The sequence below is a fragment of the Haplochromis burtoni genome, unplaced genomic scaffold (assembly GCF_018398535.1).
Source record: "Haplochromis burtoni strain Fernald_Lab_line unplaced genomic scaffold, NCSU_Asbu1 Contig_46, whole genome shotgun sequence".
NCBI lineage: Eukaryota > Metazoa > Chordata > Actinopteri > Cichliformes > Cichlidae > Haplochromis > Haplochromis burtoni.
This window is the reverse complement of record NW_024582407.1, coordinates 2,120,372-2,145,299: the sequence shown is the minus strand read 5'-3', so window position 1 is coordinate 2,145,299 and position 24,928 is coordinate 2,120,372. Positions and strand designations below refer to the sequence as shown.

General features: G+C 40.4%; 1 protein-coding gene across 1 annotated transcript in view; it reads left to right on the top strand.

Moving 5' to 3' along the window:
• Positions 1–24,336, top strand: part of adss2 (adenylosuccinate synthase 2) — a 29,726-nt gene extending 5,390 nt beyond the window's left edge. Inside the window, exons 2-13 of the mRNA XM_005930513.3 lie at positions 6,443–6,545; positions 8,352–8,420; positions 8,512–8,562; positions 8,760–8,826; positions 14,284–14,391; positions 16,056–16,137; positions 16,256–16,382; positions 17,486–17,640; positions 18,037–18,161; positions 18,795–18,892; positions 19,149–19,298; positions 19,408–24,336. Coding sequence (XP_005930575.1) covers positions 6,443–6,545; positions 8,352–8,420; positions 8,512–8,562; positions 8,760–8,826; positions 14,284–14,391; positions 16,056–16,137; positions 16,256–16,382; positions 17,486–17,640; positions 18,037–18,161; positions 18,795–18,892; positions 19,149–19,298; positions 19,408–19,460 — 1,188 coding nt within the window. The 3' untranslated portion in view covers positions 19,461–24,336. The remainder of the gene's footprint in view (positions 1–6,442; positions 6,546–8,351; positions 8,421–8,511; positions 8,563–8,759; positions 8,827–14,283; positions 14,392–16,055; positions 16,138–16,255; positions 16,383–17,485; positions 17,641–18,036; positions 18,162–18,794; positions 18,893–19,148; positions 19,299–19,407) is intronic.
• The last annotated feature ends 592 nt before the right edge of the window (positions 24,337–24,928 follow it).

Sequence of the window (24,928 nt, the reverse complement as noted above, 5' to 3'; positions counted from 1 at the left end):
CTAATTGATTAAATATGCAGTTAAACTTTTTACACTGTCAGAAATTGGAGTTTCAGCAGTCCATCCCACATAAGTTCAAAGTAAGCTGTTTGTGGCCCTCGATATAAAATAAGTTTGACATCCCTGCTCTAACTCAAGCTCAAACCTGCACTCTTCCACTAAGTAGACTCACAAAGCTCCTACCAAGTGAACCGGCAAAATATTAACCATATCCTCTAATCAGGCAGCGATACCAAAGCAGTTAAAATGCATAATAAACATCTCAAAATTATGATTTAAATCTGTTTGACAGCAGATGGGGAGGATTTCCTGTTAAACTGATAAGCGCTATAAGCAAACCTTGTTCCTAATAAAAAAGCAAAGCTTAATAACACCTTGTGATGTGCACTTGGTTCAGTTTTAATTAAAATTCTAATGTTGGCTTCCAAAATTATAAAACAAGATACTGAGATAAAACAATTACTGCGCCACATTTATTGCTCTCCACTCAAAAAAGTCCAAATTAACCCTCAACAGTCTGTGGCTTCTTTCTTTTTTTCAGCTGAAATATAATTAATGTTTAAAGAAGTCGATGCAATTATACAGAATTGCTCGATAAGCCTAGAATTACTTTCGGAAAGTGCGTGTATAAACCTGTCAGATAATTTCAACAGGAGCCAAAATAATTGTGGTTTATAATTCTGCTGTAATCAAACAGCCTCTTTCACTAACGCAGACGGTCCAGTGAATCTGCCGAGTGCTCGTGAAAACTGGTTGTTCAGGAAACTCCCTTTTCCGTCCAGTTGTCTGTCAGGCGACCCTGCACAGACGTGCTTCCCCTCACTGCATTATGATGTTATGACATGTGTGCTTGATGTGTAAGTGAGCGGTGAAGTGCTGCAGCAGGCACCCTTAGTCTTTTTATAAAATCAGCTTTGCCAAGCAGTCCTGCTCGGTGTCCCTTACAGCCCAGACCTCTAAGATGCTGTTGGTGACAGTTGGGTGTGTGAGTCAGAGGTGTGTAGCAGACAGGGCGTGATACCAGCAAAACACATTTACAGTAATATATTTCTGTACAAGCTGCTCACACCTTTTAAACGTTTAAACATTCGTTGAATGCACAATGCAAAGACAATTCAATCAGTGATTAAAGTAAACTGTGACTGCGTGCTTTTAACAAAAGGAAAACATACAAACTGTAAAGTGTTATAGCTGAGTACATTGATGCCTATGTGGGATTGAAATTACTCAACACGTACTTTAATAGCTGATTATTTAAGTAGTTTTCTAAACAACAGCTCCAGATTGTCATATTTTTACTTTTTTATTTATCATTTTGGACAAAGTGTTTTTCACTATTCAGACATTTTACAGTTAAAAGTTTAGAGTGGCTCGATCACCTGATCGGAGATGGGAAACGTACCTGACGCAGAACAAAGGGCCGTGAAGCAAGGTCATCGGGTGAAACTGATAATACTTCCTCTCAAGTTTTAAAGCCCATTTTGTCCAGTTTTGTTTACAGTGTAGGTTTAGCTTACAATGGTTTGTATTATAATGGTGTACGAGTTCAGCTGGAGACGTGGTTGCCGCACGTCGACTCAGTTTCTATAGAGATGTTTGCAAAAAGAAAAGAAAACAGAGACTGTTGCCCTGTTAGCCCTTCGACTTTGATGCATTTGGTCTTTCAAGACTTAAAAGGATCCGATAAAAATCGTATAAATCATCTGTAATGAACTGAAGTCAGACCTTCCTACCAGAAAAAGAGGGGAAATATCAAACCACGGCAGGATTTTTCCTGGCTCACAACAGGGATTCACATAAGGAGAACTAATCATTAGTTTTTATATGCAGGAAAGCTTCTGCACAGTGACCAGTTAGAGGCAGATGCTGGCAGTCAGTTTGACGTTAAAGACCCCCGGGCACAACTATGTGGTGGGACCAGAACAACTTGGTTTGATTCAGCTAATCTCATCAATAACACAGTCAGATCTACTGCTCACGGATTAATGTTGAAAGAGTAATAAAGTATAGAGCTCAGAGAGCGTCTCGGGTAAAATACTCTTGCCCAATTAGAAAAGGAACTTTCTTTGTTGAACAAAAAATAAATAATAATGCAGGTAAAATATTCTCTCGATATTCACTGCTTTGGTCGAGAGCTGCAGCAACCCCTGCACTGGTCAGGGCAGCCTGGCTCCTTCATTTAGATTGGACCAAAGTTTCACGTCATAAATTCACTGCATTGCTCGTTTTTCCATTTTCCTCCATCACTTCTGTTTCATTCGTTTTTGTAGTACTGTATCATTTAGCCAGCTGACTCTGAGAGTTACTACTAGCCTCACCAGTGTGTATGATGAACTACTGTGTTCTACCAATTATATCATTTAAATAGATCTGCGTTTTGGTAATATATAGATTGAGGAAACATTTAAACAAATACAGTTATATTGTTTTTTTTCATTTGCCCGTTGGATGGGCTCCTAACTGTACATGGGCACGAACCCAGAATGGAGTGGAACAAAGCCTAGGTTTAGCTCATCTGGTCAAAGGATATCTCAGTCTCCTTCTGTGCTTCTTTTTTGGGCCTTTATTTATTCATTTATTCATTTATTTTTGAGTGGAAGGCCAAAACTTTTTAGAGGGGGCTTCTAAATCTTTTTGAAAAACCCCAATCTGTTAAGGTTGCTCGGGGTGTGATCACATCCAGCCTTAGCTTAAACTACCTGCCTGTTTTATGTTTTTTTGCTTGCATCACAAAGAAGAAAAGTAACTGTGAGCATCCCCAACGGCTAGTTAATATCTTATAAATATACATACATGCCCCAAATTCTGGAGTATGGTATTTGATTTTATTTAATGATTGATTCATAAGATGTAGTTAATCTTTTGCAGCATTGTAAGGTAGTACAGAAAATGACAGTGACCTGCAATTTAGTGTCAGAGTACACTTGAGTAAGGCAAATGGTTGCCAACAAAACATGAGCCTGTTTAGGAGGAAGATCCTGTCCTCACCATGACTCCCTGGTTCTCAGAGACAAAGTGTCAGGTACAACTGATCTATTTAGCAAAGTTGTTATCTGGCATTAAATGACTGAACAGAACGGAGTTGGTGCTGAACGGTTTTAACTGTTTTGCACATTACTTGATTCAGATGAAAAGCGGCAGCGCTAATAAAAAGTCCCTGTTTTTGTGCTAACACATGGGATTCAGTGTGGTAACGTGAACACAGTTTGGTGAGGCGTCAAAGCTTTTTTAAAAGAAGTCAAATGTAATAACTATATTTAGTTTAAAAAGCAGGATTTGTGGTTGAAGTAGTCCAGTGTTCTCCCAAACTCTCAAAACGTCTATGAAAAGTGTTTCTTTCTCCAACTGCAGATACTGTGTCCCATCAAGCATCACTTTTCCTGCTGTGGTATATCACAGTATCTTCTGTGAAAAAAACAATATTTATCTGACAGCGATCTGAGATATAAATACTGAGTCGTACCCAGCCTCTGAAAATGTAAATGTCTTTGAATCTACTGCTGTCTCTGTGTAAAACTCTGTGGGTGACATTTGTAAAAATCAGGTTTATCTTGCAGGTAGGATCTAATAATGAGTCTGATGAAAAGCATCATGTTCATCATCAAGGCTGAGTGTTATTCATAGCAACCTAAATCCAATTATCATGATCATACTCATAGTCATTCAGACTCTAAGTTTTTATTGAGTTTTTGGCCACCTGCTGAATGTAAGTTGAATACTTTCTATCAGTTCTAGCGATGTGTGCCTGCTGTTCGCTGTTTGGTATGCCCAGTGGGTTTGAGCAGTTTGGGTTTTCTTTTCAGTGCTATTAGTTGTAAAAGTAAAAAAAGAAGAGAAAATATAAGTGTGAACATCAAAACCGCTGAACTGAGCTCATTTTGGAAATCGATGCTACCTAAAAGATCAGATGCGCCAGCAGGACATCGACTTACCCAACTTACCATTCTGACATAGCAGTAAAAACAGAGGCGTTGAGACATTAAAATCTTATACAATGAGTAGAAGTTTCTGCTTGTTCTTTTCTAAGCTGCTTATTTTTGCAAAATAAATGAAATCTGAGACCAACGAGTGCTTTTCAAAAGTACCGTACTTGCATCACAACATTAATGAGAGGATGGGGCAAAACATGCATTTTAAACACATTAACCAAATAAAGATCCAAAGATTGGATCAGCTTAAGATCTCTTAAAGCTGAAGCCAAATAATCTGTAAATTAATCTTATGTAATTATGTCTTTCAGAAGAAACTACCAGTAGCGCCTGATGACGTAGGGATTGACTAATTGTCCAGTTAATTCCACTGGCTAAGAGATGCATAGCTGCAAGATTAACCCATGTTTTTCCTTTCACATCAAAGCATTTATCCCAGGTTAGAGTCGCATGATTCATTATTACCAACAGCAAGGTCAGATTTTTCCTCAGGTCCTTTATCTATTGTCAAAAAGCTTCTACAGCTTTAGTTTTGTCTCTTTTTTAATAATAGTAATAATTTCTGTTATTGTTGAAGTATGTTTGCATAGCAGAGACCTTCTATTGTACCCTTAGAGCAGTAATCACACTGCCCCTGCAGTTCCCAAACTAAAGGGCAGTAGGTGACCATCGTAAAAATTTGTGTCTGGTGACGGGTACGAGAAGCCGATCATGGGACTGCTGGAAGACCGGAGTTCTTCGGTTCTTTGGGGGGATGGGGTGAATCGTAAAAGTCATATCTAAAAAGGAGAGGCATCTGCCCCCCATCTGTTTCCCCTCTCCACCTTCAGGGTGCTGCTGTAGCCAGGAATAACTCCATGTGGCCAAAGCACATGCTGAGCCTGATTTATGTCCACAGGCATAAGTTGAATAGGCACCGTGGGTTGTGGGTAGTGACGCAAGCTGCAGCAGAAAAAAATGGATCAGCAGTTTAATTTTTCATCACAGCAAAAGAAAAAGAAATTTAAAAAATGAAGTACTTGCTTAAGTATCTGTTTGTTTCTCCCCTTCTTTTCCGTGTACCTCGTGTTCTTTTTTACCTTAACATCTGACTGATAAACATGAAGAAGAGAGGAGTAAAGCAGGTCAGATTGTGATGTTCTAGTCCAAGAACTCACCGTTCCTTTTCTGGGTCCCCCCATTTTTATCTCTAAAGTCAGATGTGCTAAATCATCTGCAGGCGTCTGTGCTACATCCTATCAGATTAACTCACAGAAGCATGATTAAATACAACAAGATTAAATGGTCTCTGCTTGTCTGAAATTGTAGTTTCCTTTAGCCAGTGGATGTCTTGTGCTGCAAACAAATTGGTGTACAGATATAGTTCAGTACTGAGCGTCTACACACCGATAGTGATACTGCTTTCGCTTCTCAGAACCTGCACTTCCAAGAGTCCACAGCCTGAATGATTAGCTGATTTTGTTCTTGTCATAAATTTGTCATCACTATTGTGATTTATCATCACTATTATCATAAAAAAACTGATGAGGTTCTGTTTTCTCACCGACTTAGCTGTCAGGCAGATAGCGTCGTCTTGTTAAGTGTGAGGAGTTGGCCTTTTATACATGTCAAAGTCAGTTTAAGTGTTGGCGAGCGTTGCTGCAAATGTGAACAGTGTTTGTATAAAGTTGCACAGAGTCTGATGAGCTATTATAAGTGTCGTTGCTTTGCCTCACTGGTTAAATACTTAAAAATTAGAAATCTGAGTGTGGAGTTGGAAAGAAGTAGCATTACCATATCCTTTTTTCTTGCTTGTAATCTCTGCTCAACTGTAGAAGATTATTGAGGCCATATAAACTGCTAATAAGGCTCAATAAACAAAAAAGACAGATTATGGTTAATATAGGCACCAATTTTGACAAGAAAAGGACTGAAGAGCTTGTAAAGCTTTATATAAACCTAAATTCTGAGTATTAGAACCTGTAGACAAATTGCATATTGTTACGCAAATATTATAAACGTCAGTCTAGCTTTTACTTTTGTAATCACAGCTTGTTGTAAGGAGGGGCGCAAGAACTCGTCATTCCTCCAGCTTCATTTCCTTTCTTGGAGTACCATGTCCTTCAGGCGTAACTACGAATATTTCTTTATTATATATTCTTAAAGTGTGTGTTTGTAGTTGTAGAGTCTTGACAGAACATGTCGCTGTGTTTGGGTGTGCAGACTAGAGGATTATGAACGTGTTCTTAACACACATTACCAACAGTTCGTTTGACATGCCCTTCCATGCATCTGTCAGTAGGTTTATACTGGGTTGATACCTCTGCTTTCTGACCTCAAAGTAAGCAGAAGTTTCTAAGCAACAGCGCAGAGCAACACATACCCTAACAGGCAGCGCTTCGTGGTTTGTGTATGATGCTTGTTGCTTCTCGCCAAACTATTTGGCTTTTCAAAACAAAGTTGGAGAGCCTCCTCTAGTTTCTGTTTGGCTTTAGTCATCAGTTTCTGTTTTTTTCCCCCCTCTCTCCCTGCAGGGCGGCAACAACGCAGGACACACAGTGGTGGTCGACTCAGTCGAGTACGACTTTCACCTCCTACCCAGCGGCATCATCAACCCCAAGGTCACCGCTTTCATTGGTGTGTATCGCATGCAGAAATACACTTACATTGCTGCACGATACACACACAGTTCCTCGCTATTTTCTTCTTGAACTGATCGCGATCCCTTTTAGTTGGCTGTTCGTCATCGCTCATATAGCCTCCATCCTGACGACTCTTACAGCGAGTGCGATCGGCTTGACTCGGAGCCAGACTGCAGGCTACATCGTATCCACCCATCTGCAGTAATTTCATTAGCTAATGGATCCAACTTTTCCTTTAAGGCTTCCAGTCCCTGTACACATCTGCAGTTGACCACGTACAGTCTATCAATACTTAATACTGTTTCTGCTTTGTTTTTGCTTACGACTGTGGCACTCATGTGTAGAGGCTTATTTCTGTTTGTTGTGACATAACTTTGCCTCCTGTGTAGATTTTGAGAACGTCTCATTTAGTGAGCACATTCATTCTGACAGTGTCATTAAAAGAGCTTTTTTTTAATGCTTTTATAGCTAATTTCCTTGTTTCCTATATTTAATTTGGTTAAAGTAATTACCTCATTGCCTCCACGTAATGAAGCTCCAGTTAAAAGCTAATTAGAGCCAGCTGTTTGAATACTCCAGTGAGTAAAGAAAGCTCTGCTCTGTCTCTTGGCATTACATTCAGGCACACCTAAGACTGCTTTCACAATGACGGGCGCCGACTTTGGTTTAGATGCAACTTACACACAGTCGAATGAAGCGACTCTGCCCACAAATGGGAACGATAAGCTTATCTTCCAACTAAGTTAAAACATTTCCAGATGCAGGCTATCCTGTTTGGCCAGTTCCGCATTCAGGTTTGCTTCCACTGTGGTCTGAACAGCAGACAGTATAGAACAAACAACAGACAAAGCAAATTTAGCGTCACCTATATGTATTTTGAACCATGATGCGAGGAGTAATGGGTAGATCTGACTGAAACGAACACTGGTTGGTGCTCATGTAACAACTGTAACTGTACAAAAGTCTTGATTAGCCAGGATGAGTGTGTTCAAGGTCACAGAAACTTTCGATGCGACTATTCGCTGGAAACAAAATCACTTATCTGTGAAAGTAACTGTCAGCTCTGGCCAGAAATGAGAGGCTGGTATCTAAACGCTTTGTGCCCTGGTCAGAGGAGAGATTTAAGATTCAGTAACACATCTGTTAGTGTCTGGGTTTCAGAGGTCACACTCTCTCCCCTCATTTGCCCTTAATTTTCACTCTCTCAGAGCACAAAGCTTCTTGATAGAGGCTGACTGCACAGTAACACCAGCAGGCTGAAGTTAATACAGTGGAGTGCTATAAAGACAGGGTTTAAATTTGATCAGGTTTATTTTAGTTCATCCAGAGTAATAAGCCTGGATTGGCCTCGATATCACTCCATAGAGCTACTCAGGACATCTCCGATCGACAGCATCACAAATGACAGCCCCCAACAGAGCTGCATCATCAACAGTGTGAAACATAACATGTCAGAAAGTTTGACTTGTCTTTGTAGTAAGTTTTGTTTCTAATATCATTAATGAAGCCTCCGTTCTGTTCAAACATCCCAAAGCGTGACATTGTGGTGATGATAGAATTTTATACTACCTGTAATTTCTCTGTTGTAGGACAATCCGAACCTTCACTGTGGCATTGAAACATTTTACTTTCGTATCAAAAGTCACTCTTCTTTCTTTAAACATAATTTTGTGTATTCTTTAAGGGATCGTAAACCAAAATAGGGCATATACTGATAGTTTACAGAGAAATAAACTCAGCTTTGACTCTTTTGATTTGAAACCAAGAACTGTAATGTCACATAGCTTTGTTTTTACATCAGGCAATGGTGTGGTGATCCATCTTCCAGGCCTGTTCGAAGAAGCAGAAAAAAATGAACGCAAAGGAAAAAGTGAGTGCTGTACTTACTTTTTTTTTCTTTTTCTGAGCAAAACATGGTGTTAGTTATCTGTGTGGAACTCACAGCATATATGCGTGTGTAGGTCTAAAAGGCTGGGAGAAACGGTTGATCATCTCGGACAGAGCACACATTGGTAAGTCCTCGCAGATCTGCCCCTGCACTCGTTTACTTTAGAGAGTGTGCGACAGTTTGAATGCATGCAAGAAGAAGTGTGTGTGTGTGTGTGTGTGTGTGTGTGTGTGTGTGCGCGTGTATGTGTGTGTGAATGCGGGAGCTCTGCTTTCTTTGAGGTGTGTGAGTGTGTGTGTGTCCTCTCTCCCTCCTTCGCAGTGTTTGACTTCCACCAAGCGGTTGATGGCGTTCAGGAACAGCAGAGACAAGAGCAAGCAGGCCAGAAGTAAGAAACCTGTTGCTTACAAACGGCTGCAATGTACACACAGCGTGCACACACTTTAAGTTTCAGGTACTCCGTATATTAGCAAACACAGCTTCAAACACTAAAGTTAGTCGTTGATTGAATAAATGCCACTCCTTGTGTTCCTTATCTTGGATTGCGTTCTGTTTTCGGTATTCATCTTTGCACTGAGTCATGCTTTTCTTTCTTTTTGTCATGTGAATCTTAGTCAGGCCTCTGGATAGTTTTGCAGTTTGCTGTCACAGGGTCAGGGTACTATTCCACATGTTACACACTAACAGCTGCCAGCTGTAGCTGCTAGTGGTGCACCGGATCACGGTTTAGCCGAAATCCGAACCGATCCCGCTCCACGGTTCGGTACGCGCGTGATCCGAAGATTTGAGAAAGGGGAAAAAAAAGTATGTGTATGGTGCGTGTGGTGGGTCTGTCAAGCGGTGGTTATGGCCAGCGCTAGCGGTCCAAGTGGCGGAGCAGAGGAGTTTGCGGCATTTAAGCAGCTCTTTGCTGCCCAATCCAACCGGGCTAAAGATATTACAAAAGCTACTGGGGTGTTTAGCTGCAGACGGGAGGCCGTATTCCGTTGTGCAAAACAAGGGTTTAAACTGTGATAAACGTGCTTGAGCCACGCTATGATATCTCGTTGCGCGTCCACTTCAGTGACAAGATCGTTCCAAGCAAGTATGCGCAGGAGCAGTTTAAAGTTATGGCTGAACTGTCCCAGGCATCTTCTGTTGCCCTAACTACAAATGGGTGGACCTCCAGGTCAACGGAAAGCCACGTGACCGTGATCGCTCGTTATATCACAGTAGAGTGGTAGATACAAAGCCCTGTACTGCCCTATAGATTACATTAGATTAGATGAAACTTTATTTATCCCTCGGGTGGGTTCCTCCGGGAAATTCAGTTTCCAGTAGCACAGCACCGACAGAAGTTGCAGAATGTGAGCAGAAATATACCATATTTACACAAATATAAATACAGAGTATACAAAAGGGATAAATAGAATACAAGAATACAAGGAATGGCACATTTCAAGTATTGTGAGTCTATTACACCGTTGGATATTAACAAAAACTATTGCACAGTGAAAAGGCACTACAGCTTATTTGTTGCCCCTCCTTTGTCCCCGTTTTCCTTCCCTCTCCCCTCCAGCGAGGAGTTAAACAGTTTGATGGCGTGTTGGACAAAGGACTTTTTAAGTCTGCTGGTCCTTGACTTTGGGAGAAGCAACCTGTCACTGAACAGAACCCTGGTTGTTTATGGCCGTATGCAGAGGATGCCCAGCATGGTCCATAATGTCCATATTGCACCTTAATTTGTTTTTATATAAGTGCGTGGAATGAATCTTCAGTTGAATGTTTTTTTAATGGGCAAAAAATACTTAAATAAGTAAATGGCGAGTCTAATTTTTGTCTTTTTTTTCTATTTTTGCTGATCCGAAAATTGATCCGATCTGAACGGTGAGATTTTTGATCCGTTGCATCATTAGTAGCTGCTGAATGCGGTTAACAACAGTATGACTGTAAATCCAGGTAGAAGAATGTTACGGCAGCTTTGAACACGATCCCAGCATGTTGGATTTCTTCTATAAACATCTTAGTCTCCTTTCTAGAAATAAACACGACATTGATCCTCACATACAAACTTGAAGCACTGACATTTTTTGTAATAACACCTAAAACTGCTCCCACCCTCGGCTTTGCAGAGCATCGTGGTGACTCTCGGCTCCATGCACACCTTTCATTTTCTGTGTTCTCATAGTGTAATTTTACACAAGGATCTCTGAACATCCACTCTGTGCACTCATCGCTAAACAGCTGAAAGGCAAAGAGACTAGATGGTGAACATCGTGGAGGATTTAGCAGCCAAAATGCCAGATATTTCCACGAGGAGTTAAAAGCGGATTATTGGACTTAATGTCATCCTGTTGCTGCTCGATGTGTAAATATTCAGCTGTTAAACAAAACAGCTTAAAACATAATATGTTAATGTTGTTTGTAGTCCGTCGGGAGGTTTAAACTGGGTAATTGCTGCCAAAGAGTGTTATAGTACTTTGGAAGATAAACCTCATTCACACAGACCTAGAGACCGGTCGACAACGTCCTCTGGCAAATTCCAGCCGCTAGGGAAAATTTTTCATCGACAACTCGGTTGATCACATCTGCTTTTGTGTGATTTGGTTGCAGAGAAGGAACACACAAAAATCGCCTTGTGATTGCTTTATTCTCCCTGCAGATGCAGTTTTCATTTTAATCTAATTTAATTTAATTTAATTTCTGGCTTGCAGTGAAACTTGAAAAAGTTCTGAGCAACACTGAAATGTTGACCAGCCACCTTGAAAGTCAAAAGTTTGCCACACTTCTCATCTTAAAAGGTCTAACTTTTTGAAGGTGAATGTTTGTGTTGAGCTTTTCACACTTTCCACACTGTTTGGTGAGTAGTTAGTGTTTCCGGTCAAGTTGACATCTTCCGTACAAACTACTGGTGTCTGTGGCAACCTGCCCGTGACCATCAGCAACCACTCGTTGGCTTGCTAATCTCAGAATACACATTTTCCTCTAGACCGGTGGTTACCAGGAGGTCACTAACCGGTCTCTAGGCCTGCATGAATGGAGTTTAGCAGTCGATTTCACAGCAGCTGCCAGCAGCCTGTTGGGGAATGCATGGTTTTCATTTGTGACCGGAGACCACCAGATGATTTCCCACAGGTCTCTAGGCTTGTGCAGGTGAGGCCTTAATAAAAGCATTTTTAATATTTCTTGCTGATGGTTTCAATAATAGGTTTACCTGCCATCAGACAGAGTAAGAGGGCCTTTGCACTTTACTATTAATTTAATCCTCACAACAAATGGGAGTCTGTCTAGTCTAGTGTGGTTAGTTTGTGTCATTGTGTGACTTTGGCCATTTCATGGGTCAGTACAGACCGAAAGTAGTTTGTTAAATTGTAAAAGTCTCAGAAAATAAACCAGGATTTATTTGCATGAACAAATCTACAGACTCTTCTGTGTTCTCCCTCACCTGCACAGTTAATTTATTTTGTATGAATACCTTTAAACTTTGAGTTATTTTCCAATTTTGGGGTCAGAATTAGCTAGATCCTGTAAAATGTAACAGAACTATATTCATATATACAATACTGTTTTATTCTGTATCTGAAACCATATGGATACATATCACAGAGCCCATTATATTATATATAGTAACTTAAAAAGATAGATATAGCATTTTCTCCTTTACTTATTCACACATAGGCTTATCTTTACTTTGCATGTGTGCACGAACGTCTCTCCACAGTGACACTGTGCGTGTAACCTACGCTTTCCTCTGCCTGGAGGCGTCCTCGGAGAAGTCGGAGGGCAGGCAGAGAGTAGCAGCCCTGCAGCAGGTGTCGTTTCTGTAGCGCGAGACAGAGTAGCACAGCTTCAACAAGTGACTAAGTAAAGCAGCAGGCTCCTGCTGACGGTCTGACTTCTAAACTCTCCACAAGGACACAAGCAATAAAATAGGTAGTAAAACGAGATATTCAATCATCTAATTCAGTACTCGCCCGGGCACTGCGTCATACTGATATGTGTGAGGAATGTTATGCTAAGCCTGAGGAACATTCAGAATGCTAATCTAAATTCAGACCCAGCATACTCCTGTTAAAAGCAGCCACGGTCCCAAACTCACAGCCGGCTCACGTGTTTCTGAGAGCGACAGAGTGCATGTGCTTTAATGGCCGAGTCATTATAAGCTTTCAGCAGATTGCGATGTCAGGCTGGTGGATTTCCAGCATCTGCAGGCACGCTGTAGTGTAAGGTCTGCTGAAAGTCAGAGCAGAATACGATCACAGAACCAGGCAACACAATTCAGAGTGCTGGAATATCACAGCAGCCGGTGTTATACTGCTGATCTAACCTCACACATTTAAGTTAGTAACTCTCAATTCCATGTTATAATCAAGATTCACAATCAAGATTATTCTACCATAAAATTAAGTGTCTGTAAAACAGTTCAAGGCTGGGATCTCTGTGCGACTGTGTGTCATAAATTTCATCTCTGACAAATTTACCAGCATTGCAAGTAAAAAAGAAACAAAAACTTTAATATTTAAATTAATATTTAAAGTTTTCTACAAATATTTGAAAAAAGATGATGCGTCACTCATTCCCAGCTTTGCACTGCTGTAAGATCACTCATTTGCCAGTGAAATGGACATTAAGTTGCACACATTTAATTTTCCACTTGTCTAATATTTCTTTTTAAATTTTGTTGCCTCACTTTCCACTGAAATATCATGCTTTATATTGCACAGTTTCTTTTATCACAGCTATTGTAGATTGGGCTCCCCTTTGCCGTCAGAAGTGACTTAATTGTTGTCGCACAGATTCCACAAGGAACTAGAAACACTCCTGCTGCTCTGTTTGAACTTCAGCAGGACATCTTGACCATGTCTGCTTGCTGAATTGCACCGAGTTGCTGCCATATAATTGGCTGATTAGATATTTGCATCAGTGAGCGGTTGAACAGAAGTACATAACAGAATAGCCAGTGAGTGTAGTGTTTCTGAGTTTGTTCCCAGTTGTACTTAAGAGTTCATCCCTTTTCAAACATCTCTGACAGTTGTATTTAAATAAGTGTTATTAAGATGTCAAATGATGCAATATTTCAGATAAAGCAAAAATGTGTTTAAAAATAAATCAAAGGTTTGTACGACTGGACTTCTTACTTTCTTACTTCTCTGGCAGAAACAGCTGACTTTTCACTCATGCACATTGGCACATATGGTTACTGGATACTACATGAGTTATATTGGCTGTACTGATGATGAAGCGCAATAACTGTAGGGCATATTTATCTATTTCTGTTCTGTAGTTGCATGTAGGGTGTAAATATTCTGCTGTGCCAAGACTTCCTTTTAATAGGGCGTCTTATTAGAGGTACATGATGACATGGTAAGCTTTTGTATGTAGATGTGTATTTAGGTGGGCATGCTGTCTCTGTAGTAATTCTGTGGTGATAGCACGTCAGACTGTAATACTCTAGTGTGAGAAGATGCTTTCTGTCTGAGTTTATAATATTTTGGAGTCTGTAGAGAAGAAGCAAATAGCTCAGTGACAGTTAAACATCTGCATTTTGTCATTTTTCAGAGAATAAAAGTTTCCACATCACGAGTTCGGACTTGCTAGTCTGTGACTATAACTTGAAACCGTTTTAGTGATATTAAATGAGAGGTGGCAGGTCAAATGTTTTTTATGTTGTATTGTTTTAGAAACAGCGTAATGAACTTTTGTTCTTGTGAGAACCACTGAGCTGCTCCTTTTTCATTTGTGTGCAACTGTGCATAGCATGAAATGATTTTACAGTTTCAGAGTTCATGTTGCGGAGCAAGACTGCATGTAAATGCTGTTTTTCTTTTCTCTGTGTTTCCTTCCCTCCTCTCTTGGCCTTGCTCAGCCTCGGGACGACAAAGAAGGGGATTGGTCCGGTGTACTCGGCTAAGGCGGCACGCTCCGGGCTCAGGATATGTGACTTGCTGGCAGACTTCACACAGTTCTCTGAAAGGTCAGTCTCACCAACAACATTATATATGTCACATCTACCTTTCAGAATACAGGTTTGGACACTGGAAAGGCCCACAGTCTATAAACACTCAACATGCAGTGCTCGTTCACCCTGATCACTTTTGCATATCAGCAGCAGGAGTCTGGTTGTCTGGTAACTGTTGCTGTTGTGCCAGTATCACAAAAAAAGCTTTAGACCATAGTTTAGACCATAAATGATATAAAACTTGGATGCAACCACCGTGTTACCCATTGGTTAGTAAAATAGTGTTTCCACCATCGCCATCTAGTGTTTTGAAACGGCATGTGACCAACCAGTGGGTGAATCTGGCTGTGAAACCGCAAGCCTGTGAAAGTTGCTAGCTAATGAGCGTACCCTGGAGAATCCTCCTGACTTCTACTTTCCAAAATGAACTCCAGGTTTTATTCAGTGTAATCTTAAACTAGTGATTGAGTCCGTAAAGTTATCAGGAAAGCGTTCACAGAGCTCACAGAGGAAGGCAGCTGAGGGTCACTTCCCCACAGACTTCCACCAGTGGATTTGCCCCATTAATAAGTAAATGTAAATGAGACATTGAGTCTCAACGGGACTGTCTCTGTAAGTAAGGGTTAAATAAAATATCTTATCTTTACTTTTCAGAAGCTGAAGTTGGTGTGAAGCTGGTTGTTACCGCGTTTAGTTTCAGGTGGACTGGTTTGCAATTTAAATATGTTGCATTAATAAACAACTGTAGAAGTGAAACAAAAATAAAGTTGAACTGTTTAAACACATTTCATTTCTGCAGTCACCGCTCAGCCTACCCTGACAGCGACACTGTCACTATGCAAAGGTTTAAGATTACTAATTAATTAAAGGCTGAGTAGTATTTTATATCTTTTGAACCACCGAGCTCAGAAATTTTAACTGGCTGACGAGCCTTTTTTCGGTGCCATAAACTCAGGAACTTTTACTGGAAGCAGATCTAAGCAGGTGTTCAGATGAAATCCAGCTCTGTAAGTTGCTTCACTTACTCAGAGTTGAAATTCAAGATGGTTCAGCTGTTATGGTCATCTCAAGGTGGTTTTGAATCTTACAGGGAGAATTTTACAACTTGAAAAAAACAAGTGATTAATTAAAATAAAGTTTCCAACCAGTTGCTACCTGCTGTAGTAACTCATTGTGATTAAGGAAGCAACCCCAAAGTATTCACACAGACCAACAGAAATCTGCTAGTGTTATTTAACTATAATCATTATTCAAGTGAAAAGCATAAGTGGACATGTCACAGTATGGGAGGGGAGTTTTATGGAGGGTAATGTAAAAGGAAAATAAGAAATATAAAAAAATATCTTTATCTCATATGTATTCTTTTAATAATCATTGGAGGTAGAAAAAAATGAGTTTGATCGCACAGGCCTAGTAGGTACCACCATGATAGACATTTGAATTTCTATGCTAAACCCTTCTACTTTCACTGACCTCCTTCAAAGGGTTGATCTCTTTCTGAATGTGGCCATTCCTGGTTGTTCCTACTTCCCCGCCAGAAAAGGAGGAGGGAAATAGTCCAACCGATAGTTATTTTCTGTGCTGCTATTTTTCATTTGTGTTAAAATGCAAACAAAAATGAAAAGTGTGACCAAGGTGCATGAATGATTGAAATAAATCAGAATCATTCTTTGTTGCAGGTATAAAGCTTTGGCCCAGCAGTACCAGTCTATGTACCCCACTCTAAAGATCGACATAGACGGAGAGCTGCTCAAGTTAAAGGTAATAAAACTAAAAGGAAATCTGAAAACATTTAGCTGTGCTCTTTGCAGATCTCCCTGTATTTTATTTATTATTTATGTTGGGTTTTTTGCGAGTTTTTTATTTTTTTTTATTTTAGGACTATGTTGAGCAGATCAAGCCCATGGTAAGAGATGGTGTGCACTACATGTACGAGGCACTTCATGGTCCTCCTAAGAAAATCCTGGTGGAAGGAGCCAATGCAGCGCTGCTGGACATCGACTTTGGTCAGTAAATCAGTGTTTACTTCACTTCTTTGTTTCTTTGTGCTAACCTGTAGTGTCAGTATAAATCTTGTTTCTGATTGCAAAGTGCTGTTTAGTGCACCCACGGTGAGCTGATGACGTTGTCCAAGAAACACTTAAAGCTTTGCGATGCTCTTTGCAAAAGCCTGCATGGAGCTCAGGGTAGGGACGACGGTAAGTTTAAGCGTTATTATTGCGCTTTGTGCATCTGGGCTTGGCGTGCACAATCACAAGTTCAAACCACTCACCTGTGCATGAGCACGGAGGCACCCTGAGTCTATCGGTCAGTTGATTAGAATTAGAGGGCCTCTTTAACTGTTCTCATAAGACTTTAAAGTATGACAATTTGATTGTTCCTTTCATTAAATGATACGGTAGACTTAACCATAATATCTCTCTGTAAGAGCATAAACCTGTCATTGAGAGCAGATTAAATTACAGTCAAAGTTCAACATGATCCAGAGACGATGCCTGTAGTTTCTGTGGTGTCAGAGCGAAACACATCCCTTCTTTCTGACAGGCTGGATCTACACATGATCAGAACATGTCACATGGGAGCATGCAGGGTGTCGGCGTTTACATAAAGAGCACTTTGACAGGACACGCTTGATGGTTTAGACACCAAAACTGCTGTTTGATTACACAACAGTCTCTCCTCACAATGGGTTTACCTCCATGTCAGCAGCCTCCAGCAACTGGTTTTGTGATCCCAGCACTTATTTGCTTTTAAAAATTTCCAAGCATGTCATTTTTCTGATTGATTGTTCTGTTTGTGTCGGTCTGTCTGTATGTTTCCTAAGGTGCAACCGCAGGTCTAATCAGACAACAGGACAGACTAGGAAAATTACTTTAAATTTAACTGAGTGTCACGTAGAAGCCATCTGGTTTCTAGTCCAGTCACAGCTTGTTTTGCAGGTTTTGTCACAAATCTCTGGACAAATATGAAAGCCTTTGTACAAATCAGTACAAATCAGGACACTTGCTAAAACAAGCCTGCGATGACATCACCTTTTCAGAGCTCACACCAGTAAAGGAGATGTGACATGAGAAAGTATGACCCGACTTCACCTCTGGTGTCGTTGCAGGAACGTACCCGTTTGTGACGTCGTCCAACTGCACGGTGGGCGGGGTGTGCACGGGCCTCGGGATGCCGCCTCAGAACGTCGGCGAGGTTTATGGGGTCGTCAAGGCGTACACCACAAGAGTGGGCATCGGTGCTTTCCCCTCAGAGCAGAAGAATGTACGAGCACACACCGATACTAAATATAAACACGATAAAAGTTTGGTTCAGATCGGGTTTTATTTTTAATAAGCACGACTTCATATTTCACATCGAGAATTAAAAGCTGCACGTTACATACACATTAACTGTTTCGTACATACAGTATCTACTGTGTCTGCATGGTTAAACATGGCCTAATCACTTAACTTGTCTGTGTGAAATATGAGTAGATTTTCAAATAGCACCACCTGGAGGAGTTTTGCCACACTGCCAGCAGTAAACCAGCTGTAGCTTAGAATTCGTTTCAAAGATTTAGAGACAAATTTAGAGTATTTTTGTTTTCTGCGATTGCAAACATTTACAGAAAACCTACATAAGAACTGATGTTCAAGTTTAGACTCTTGTTTTCATTAGGAGATCGGAGACCTGCTGCAGACTCGAGGGAAGGAGGTCGGCGTGACCACAGGCAGAAAACGACGGTGCGGTTGGCTGGATCTGGTGCTCATCAAATATGCACATATGATTAATGGCTTCACTGCGTGAGTTTTAAATCATTTTTTTTTGTATATTTTAAGAGAAAAGAAAGTATTTTAGAGTAGTCACAACTCCAGTTAGGATGCTTGGGCACCTTAGGGCACAGTCGCAACACTTTGGCGAGATTATGTCACTAAGTTGGTTTTGTGTCCCTACAGAAGGAAGTTTCTGTATCTTTGATTATTGTATCTAAACACTTCAGGACATCATGTAACCTGTTTATATGTCATATGATGTATTTTGAGGAAGAGAAGAAGAGAGGGAACTGCTCTGTTAAAAGCTTACATGGATATAAGGGAGTTTTTCCTTCCCACTGTCGCCAAAACACTTGGTCATATGGTCGGGGATTTCTCTGTTATCTCTGTATTATTGCAGGATCTTGACCTTACTATACAAAGCACCTTGAGGGAACTGTTTTGTGAATTGAATTGAATATTGTGATGTGACGCTAATAGGTTTTGCCGGTGACTATTATTCATTTTTAAAAAGTCTTGTTTTTCTTGTTTTCTGACAGTTTTTCATCCCTTTTGTCACATTTTGTTTAAAGCAGATTTGTTTTATCTGTTTACTGATTTGCTGTAAAAATATATAAAGTATCTTTATCCAGTTGTTGTAAAGCTGTCCGTCTTCTCTTTCAGTTTAGCTCTCACCAAACTCGACATACTTGACGTTTTCACCGAGATCAAAGTGGGCATAGGGTACAAAGTCGACAACCAAACTATACCTCACTTTCCAGGTGAGGAAAAATCTGAACATGTGAGCTATGTTAATGAATTTTGTTTTGCTTGGTAGTCTTAAACTGGATCTTGGTAGGTGGAGAATCTTCTGCCTTCATGAGAGATCATCGGGCAGCCTTTTCTCTTCTTCCAGTCTATTTGATCATTTACAGAGAGCTCCGTTTTCAGAGAGAACACATCGATCTGTTGCTGTTGCCCTTCGAGTGATTCCTCCTGTCAAGCTAATGGTGTGATGCTGTTATTGATTTGTGCCAGCCAATCAGGAGGTGCTGCAGCGCGTGGAGGTTCAGTACGAGACCCTGCCCGGCTGGGACAGCGACACTTCGGCCGCTAGAAGCTTTGAGGAGCTGCCCGAGAACGCACAGAAATACGTTCGCTTCATTGAGGAGCATGTGGGAGTGCCTGGTAAGAAGTCACGCATGGAAGTGCAAGAACTGATGAGCAGCTTTTTAAATTGATAGATTTTCAGTATTTCCCCTAAGATGATTGCTTCTTCTGCTTCTCACCTCATCAGTCAAATGGATCGGAGTAGGGAAGTCCCGGGAGTCCATGATCCAGCTCTTCTAGACAAATGGAAAGAAACACAGCCTACCTACCTGTTTTAAACCTCCAAACAAAGACGCCACCGTCATCAGACTGTGCCGGACTGGACTTCTCCAGTCTGTTTGGATTTTTAACAGTTTTAAACTTTATTAAAACAGCATCACAAGGCGCTCTGCTAACATTGCAGCGTTTTGTTTCATATACAACACACTGGGCAACGCCAGCTGCCATCAGGTGAGGGCGTGAAGGAACGGCTACGAGACACGCAGGCACCGGATCGCTCGTTTGGTTGAACACATTGTTTGACTGTATTTTGGTTGATCTATGCTGTGATTTTAACGCGCTGTTTTTTCCCCCTCAGCACTTTAGATGCTTTGGACTGTATGTGCTTTATGTTTTATTCTTCCAGGTGTACGGCGCATCCTCACACGATAAAGGGATCGGTTTATATTTTAAATGTGTCTTTCTGTGTTCTCAGTGTTAAAACTTGCCTTGTCATTCAACTCCAAAAAAACAAAAACAAAAAAAAAACTAGCTTTTAAATTTTTTCCGTAGCTAGCGGTTGCTTCCACTGATCGCTGTGGGAACGCTCGAGTTTTAAGGATTAATCTCAGCAGGTGAGCTCTCCTCTAACCACTAACAGGCACAGAAATGTTAATGTAACTTAGATTTTCGAAGTAAACAAATCAAATTAGTCTGTCAGCACTTTTCCACGCCTCACATTCTTGTGATTAATGTTGTTTTGTCTTTGCACTGTCAGCACATTGTTCTGGTAACATGGGATGAAGGCAATGATTCGATGTATGCTGTCTTTTTTTTTTTTTTTTGCCCAGTTTTCTGCAAGACTGTTACTCCACAGTCTTGATTTAGAGTACTGCATTGAATCCCCACCTTAGTGGATGACGACATTGTTTGCATTTACAGTTCTGTGCAATGAAGACATTTTGTGTGTTGGATCAAAAGGTGATCATGAGAAGAGACACAAAAAAATTTCAGCTTTTATTCAGTATGCATTAAATAAACTTTAGATTTCCTGTTTCTTCACTGGTCATGCCTTTACAGGATTTTACTGCACCATCATGTAGTTGTCAGATTTGTTGGGGTTTTCAGGTTTTTAAGTGCATGGTCATTATGTATCCTGCTGAAGTCCTTTGTTGAGGTGGTGGTGTGCTTTGGATTATTATCTTGCCACATAATAAAGATCCTCCTGATTATTTTGGATGACTTTCTTTGTAAATTGTCAGAGTATGTTTTTGGAGACTTCTTCATTCATTTTGCTGCTGCAGTCATGATCAATGAAAGCGACGGAGCCCAAGCCATGACAGCACCTCCACCGTGCTTTATAAATGAGCTTGTATGTTTAGGATCATGAGCAGATCCATGCTTTTCTGCAGACACTGGTCTTTCCATCTATATGGTAGTAGTTAAGCTTTGTCCCATCAGGCCATAAAGCTGTTCCCTAACTAATGGAGCTCATATCTGTACAGTTTTGTAAATTGCAATCCTGTTTTTTGATTTTTGCTGCTGGTGAGTGGTTGGCATCTTGCAGTGTGGCCTCTGCATTGCTGTTCTCAAAGTCTCATTAGTGTTTTGGGGGTTTCCTTGCTGCTTTCACCATTTGTGTTTTATCAGCTCTTGTTTTTTGTTTTGTTTTTTTTTAGCTTGGAGAGCCATTTAGATGCCTGTTGCTCTGTATATCATTTCTTTTTCAGGACAATCCAGATACTTTTACTGGCTTTGCTCAGCTTCTTTCCAGTTTCTCAGCTTCAGAATAACATGCTTTTCTCACTGGTCTTCATGTTGGTCTACCCAGAGGTGAAAGCTTAAACTGAGAGGAGATATCCATGATTAAACAATGGACCTTGTGGAACAACACTGTACCACAAACTCACCCATGGTTAGCTGTGGGGGGAAAAAACTACAACTTTAGAAAAAAGTGAAGAAAAATGCAGCTGTGAAATGAGTGTGAGCAACAGGAAACATGCTGTATGAATGTGTGAGCAGTTTAAACATTTTGGTCAGTCCAGCTCAAAAACATCTGTGCCTATTTGAAGTATGGAAGAAAAGCTGCGACTGTGTAGGTTTAGAGACTTAAGTGTCACAGAATCTGAGCAAGCTTCACCATTAAATTCATGTTTAAATATGTACAAACCCAGTGGTGTTTAAAATTCTCAGTAAAGAGTGAATATAAAATTAGATTTGAATGTGGGCTTACTATCTGTGCAAACTTGCACAAGGGGAGTCGAGGAATCTATGTTGGGCTACTGATGTAAGATATCACTGACATCCGCACACAGAGGTTGGTTTGATCTTCCTAGAATTGTGACGACATTTTCTGGAGAATTAATTGATCAGTGTGCTGCGATTTTGTAAAAGTTAAACTTAACCTGCTCCTGGTTATAGAGTCTAACCCAGCTGTCATGACGCAAGAGGCAGGATGCACCCTGGACAAGTCGCCAGTCCATCACAGTCAATACTTAGAGACAGACAGCCGCTCACACTCACATTCATACATATGATCAATTTAGAATCACCCATTAGCCTAACCCCATGCATGCCTTTGGACTACAGAGAACCCTGGTGTGAGGCCCAGACTGTGCCGCTCATCTAGATGTAAATACCAGGAAATAAGAGCTGAAACTCTGATCTCTCTTCTCATGTTCATCATTCAATCTCACACACAAAGGTCTTCAGTGCACAGCAAAAACAAGTTAATGCTGTATGCTTTTAAACTTGTGTGTCTGCACTGATCAAGAGGGAAACTGGGCTGCTCTTGTTGGACTTGGAGCTAATAATGAATAACATTACTTTTACTGAGACAAAACTGAGTCGGTGTGCATACAATGAATGTCAGAGCAATGAAAATCAGAAAAATGGTATACGTGCCCACACAGTACTAGCAAGCTGGGTACAACTGCAACAGTTTCTGAAAGGTATTATCCCTTTGCTATTTAATATACTGTGTCTACATGGCGTATTATTACTTACGATAGCTACGTGTGGTTACATATTTGGGAATGTTCACGTTCTGCCATGAGTTGGATTTAATACAGTACTGTAAATGATGCAGAAACAGCTCTGATTTTGTTTGTAAACCTAAATTTGAACACTAATGTTTCTTTTTTAAAGGTGTTGTTAAAGAAAACAGTCCAGCATGAACTGATACAGTGACTTCAATGGGTCTTCTTTTAAACTGAATAAAAAAATAAAATAAAGGGGTCTGTAAATTAAAAAAACAACAACTATATAGTTTGTCTACAAGGTGATTTGGCTTTTGAGGCAAAAAAGGGTGAATGAAACCAGAATCTGGATCTGGCAACCAGACCTCAGAGGAGATGTGAGGTCACAGCAGGAAAAATGGTAACGTGTCTAATCCTGCGTTCATATTTCTTACTCCAACGTGGGCGTGCTCACAGACCGATGCAGCAAGGCCGCCACGACAGCTGCTTTAGTAGCCGCATTGTTTGAATTGCGTTAATCAGGTGGAGATTCCACGTATGGGTATAAATGAACAGTTTAGATCGGTTTGCTTTGTGCCATCATCAGAGTGTATTTAATATCATCTGCAGCCATTCTGTCGAAGGTTTAAAGGAAGCAGCTGATGCAACATTTTCCCACTTGGTTCAAATGTTGCAGCATGAACATGGTGGTAGTCTTCCACTTTGTTGTGTAAATCGGCTTTATTTATTGTTTGATCTCATCTTAAGATGTCTGGATTTGAATGTTGAAAGAGTTTTCATGTTACTAAGTAAAGCTCTTCCATAACGTTGTGGCTCAGACATACTTTTAAAACAAGTGTGACACCTCGTACCTCCCTCCACATCGTGTGTGAATCGAGTCTCTGGATGTAAAAATATTTCAGGACACTGGGATAATATTTTCTGGAAAACATGATGACGTTGTGTGGCAGTACTTCATGTTTCAGTTTGTATGCATTTGTGATGCTATGATGAGAAATGTTCAATCTTCCTTAATCTCGCAATAGCCAAAAACAAAAACCCCAAATACTAAGAGTTCTTGGATCCAGATCTGGACCTACTGCAGAAGTTAATCACTTTTAATATTTTGAGCAATCCTGCTAACAAACTGAACCCATTGCATAACCTTCTTGGCAATCACAGGAAAAAAGAGAAAGCAGAGGTCTGAATTATCCCCAATTTTTATCCTAATGAGGTGTCGATTCATGGAAGGATGGTGCAGACGGAGTTTAATCATTTTCGCAGCAGCAGCAGCAGCTTTAAAGCTGAGCTGTTTTAAAGCTTCCAGGGTTGAGTTTTGATGTTATTTACAAGCTGGACGAGGTGCTTCGACATGAATGAATCGACTTGACATGAATGTAGCATTTAATCAGACCTCAGAAAGCTCACAGAGCAAATAACGCCTGTGTTTACAGGCTACACATGACATGTAAACAAAACTTTAGGAGTACAATTCAGTTGAATCTTCCTTTAATGAGCTGCAGGCGGCTGCTCTGATCCAAGGTGAACGTTGGAAATTTCACACAGACAAAAAAAATTTACCATCACGAAGAATACTCTGCTCTGTATTTTTAAAACCACCTTTTCCAAAGCAAAATAATTAAACTGGTGATGGAAGTTATATGATACTGTATATGATCTGCCTCTCATCTGGTGTCCTAAACATCGCACTTATACAGTGAGGACATTTAAAAAAAAAAAAAAAAGAAATTGTATTTTTTGTGTTTCTGTTGTTTGTGACTCGCTCAACGAAAGTTGGTTTTTCCTCATATACTCTTATAAGCAGAAAAATGGTGTTTTCTGATTTCCTGATTGTCTCCTGCTTCTGTCTGTCCACAGCAGATGTTGGCACGTTTGCTCTCATGAACTCTCTGAGCCTTTATTTCCTTTTTCTTAACAGCAGCTCTGACTTTTTTTTTTTTCTTCCAGCTGCTGTTTCGAGCGAACTTTTATCCCTTTACTTGTCCAAACTGCCTGAATCATAAACAGACTAAATGGCTGCATGCGCACAATGTTCACACGAAACCTTACCATGTTACACTGCCTCTTTTTGTCCTTAACACTTTTAAACACAGTTTTCCTTTTCAGGTTATAAAAAAAGTCTCCACATCTTGATATTCCTCCTGTACTGCTCGTGTATTTTGTGACTTTGGGATCTTGACTGGAATTTCAAATAAAGTTCTTCGGGTTTAAACAACATTTCGCTGCAGAGTATTTCTTCAGATCTGAGGAATGTCTGGCACCGATGAAAACCAGATTTTATCAGACCTCTCCGTCAGTGTGATCTTATAAACTTTAAATCTTGAAGTTTTGCTTTTAACCTTGATGGACTCTTGCATGCTTATAAGACACCTTGGCCTGGAAACTTTCCTTAATTTTGATTGCTGTCAGGTGAATTTCTTTGGGGGGGGGCTGATGTGAGGATACATCTCTTGTATTTTTTGTGTTTTTTTGTATTTCTTTTTTTGTGTGTGTGTTGTGTGTGTGTGTGTGTGTGTGTGTGTGTGTGTGTGT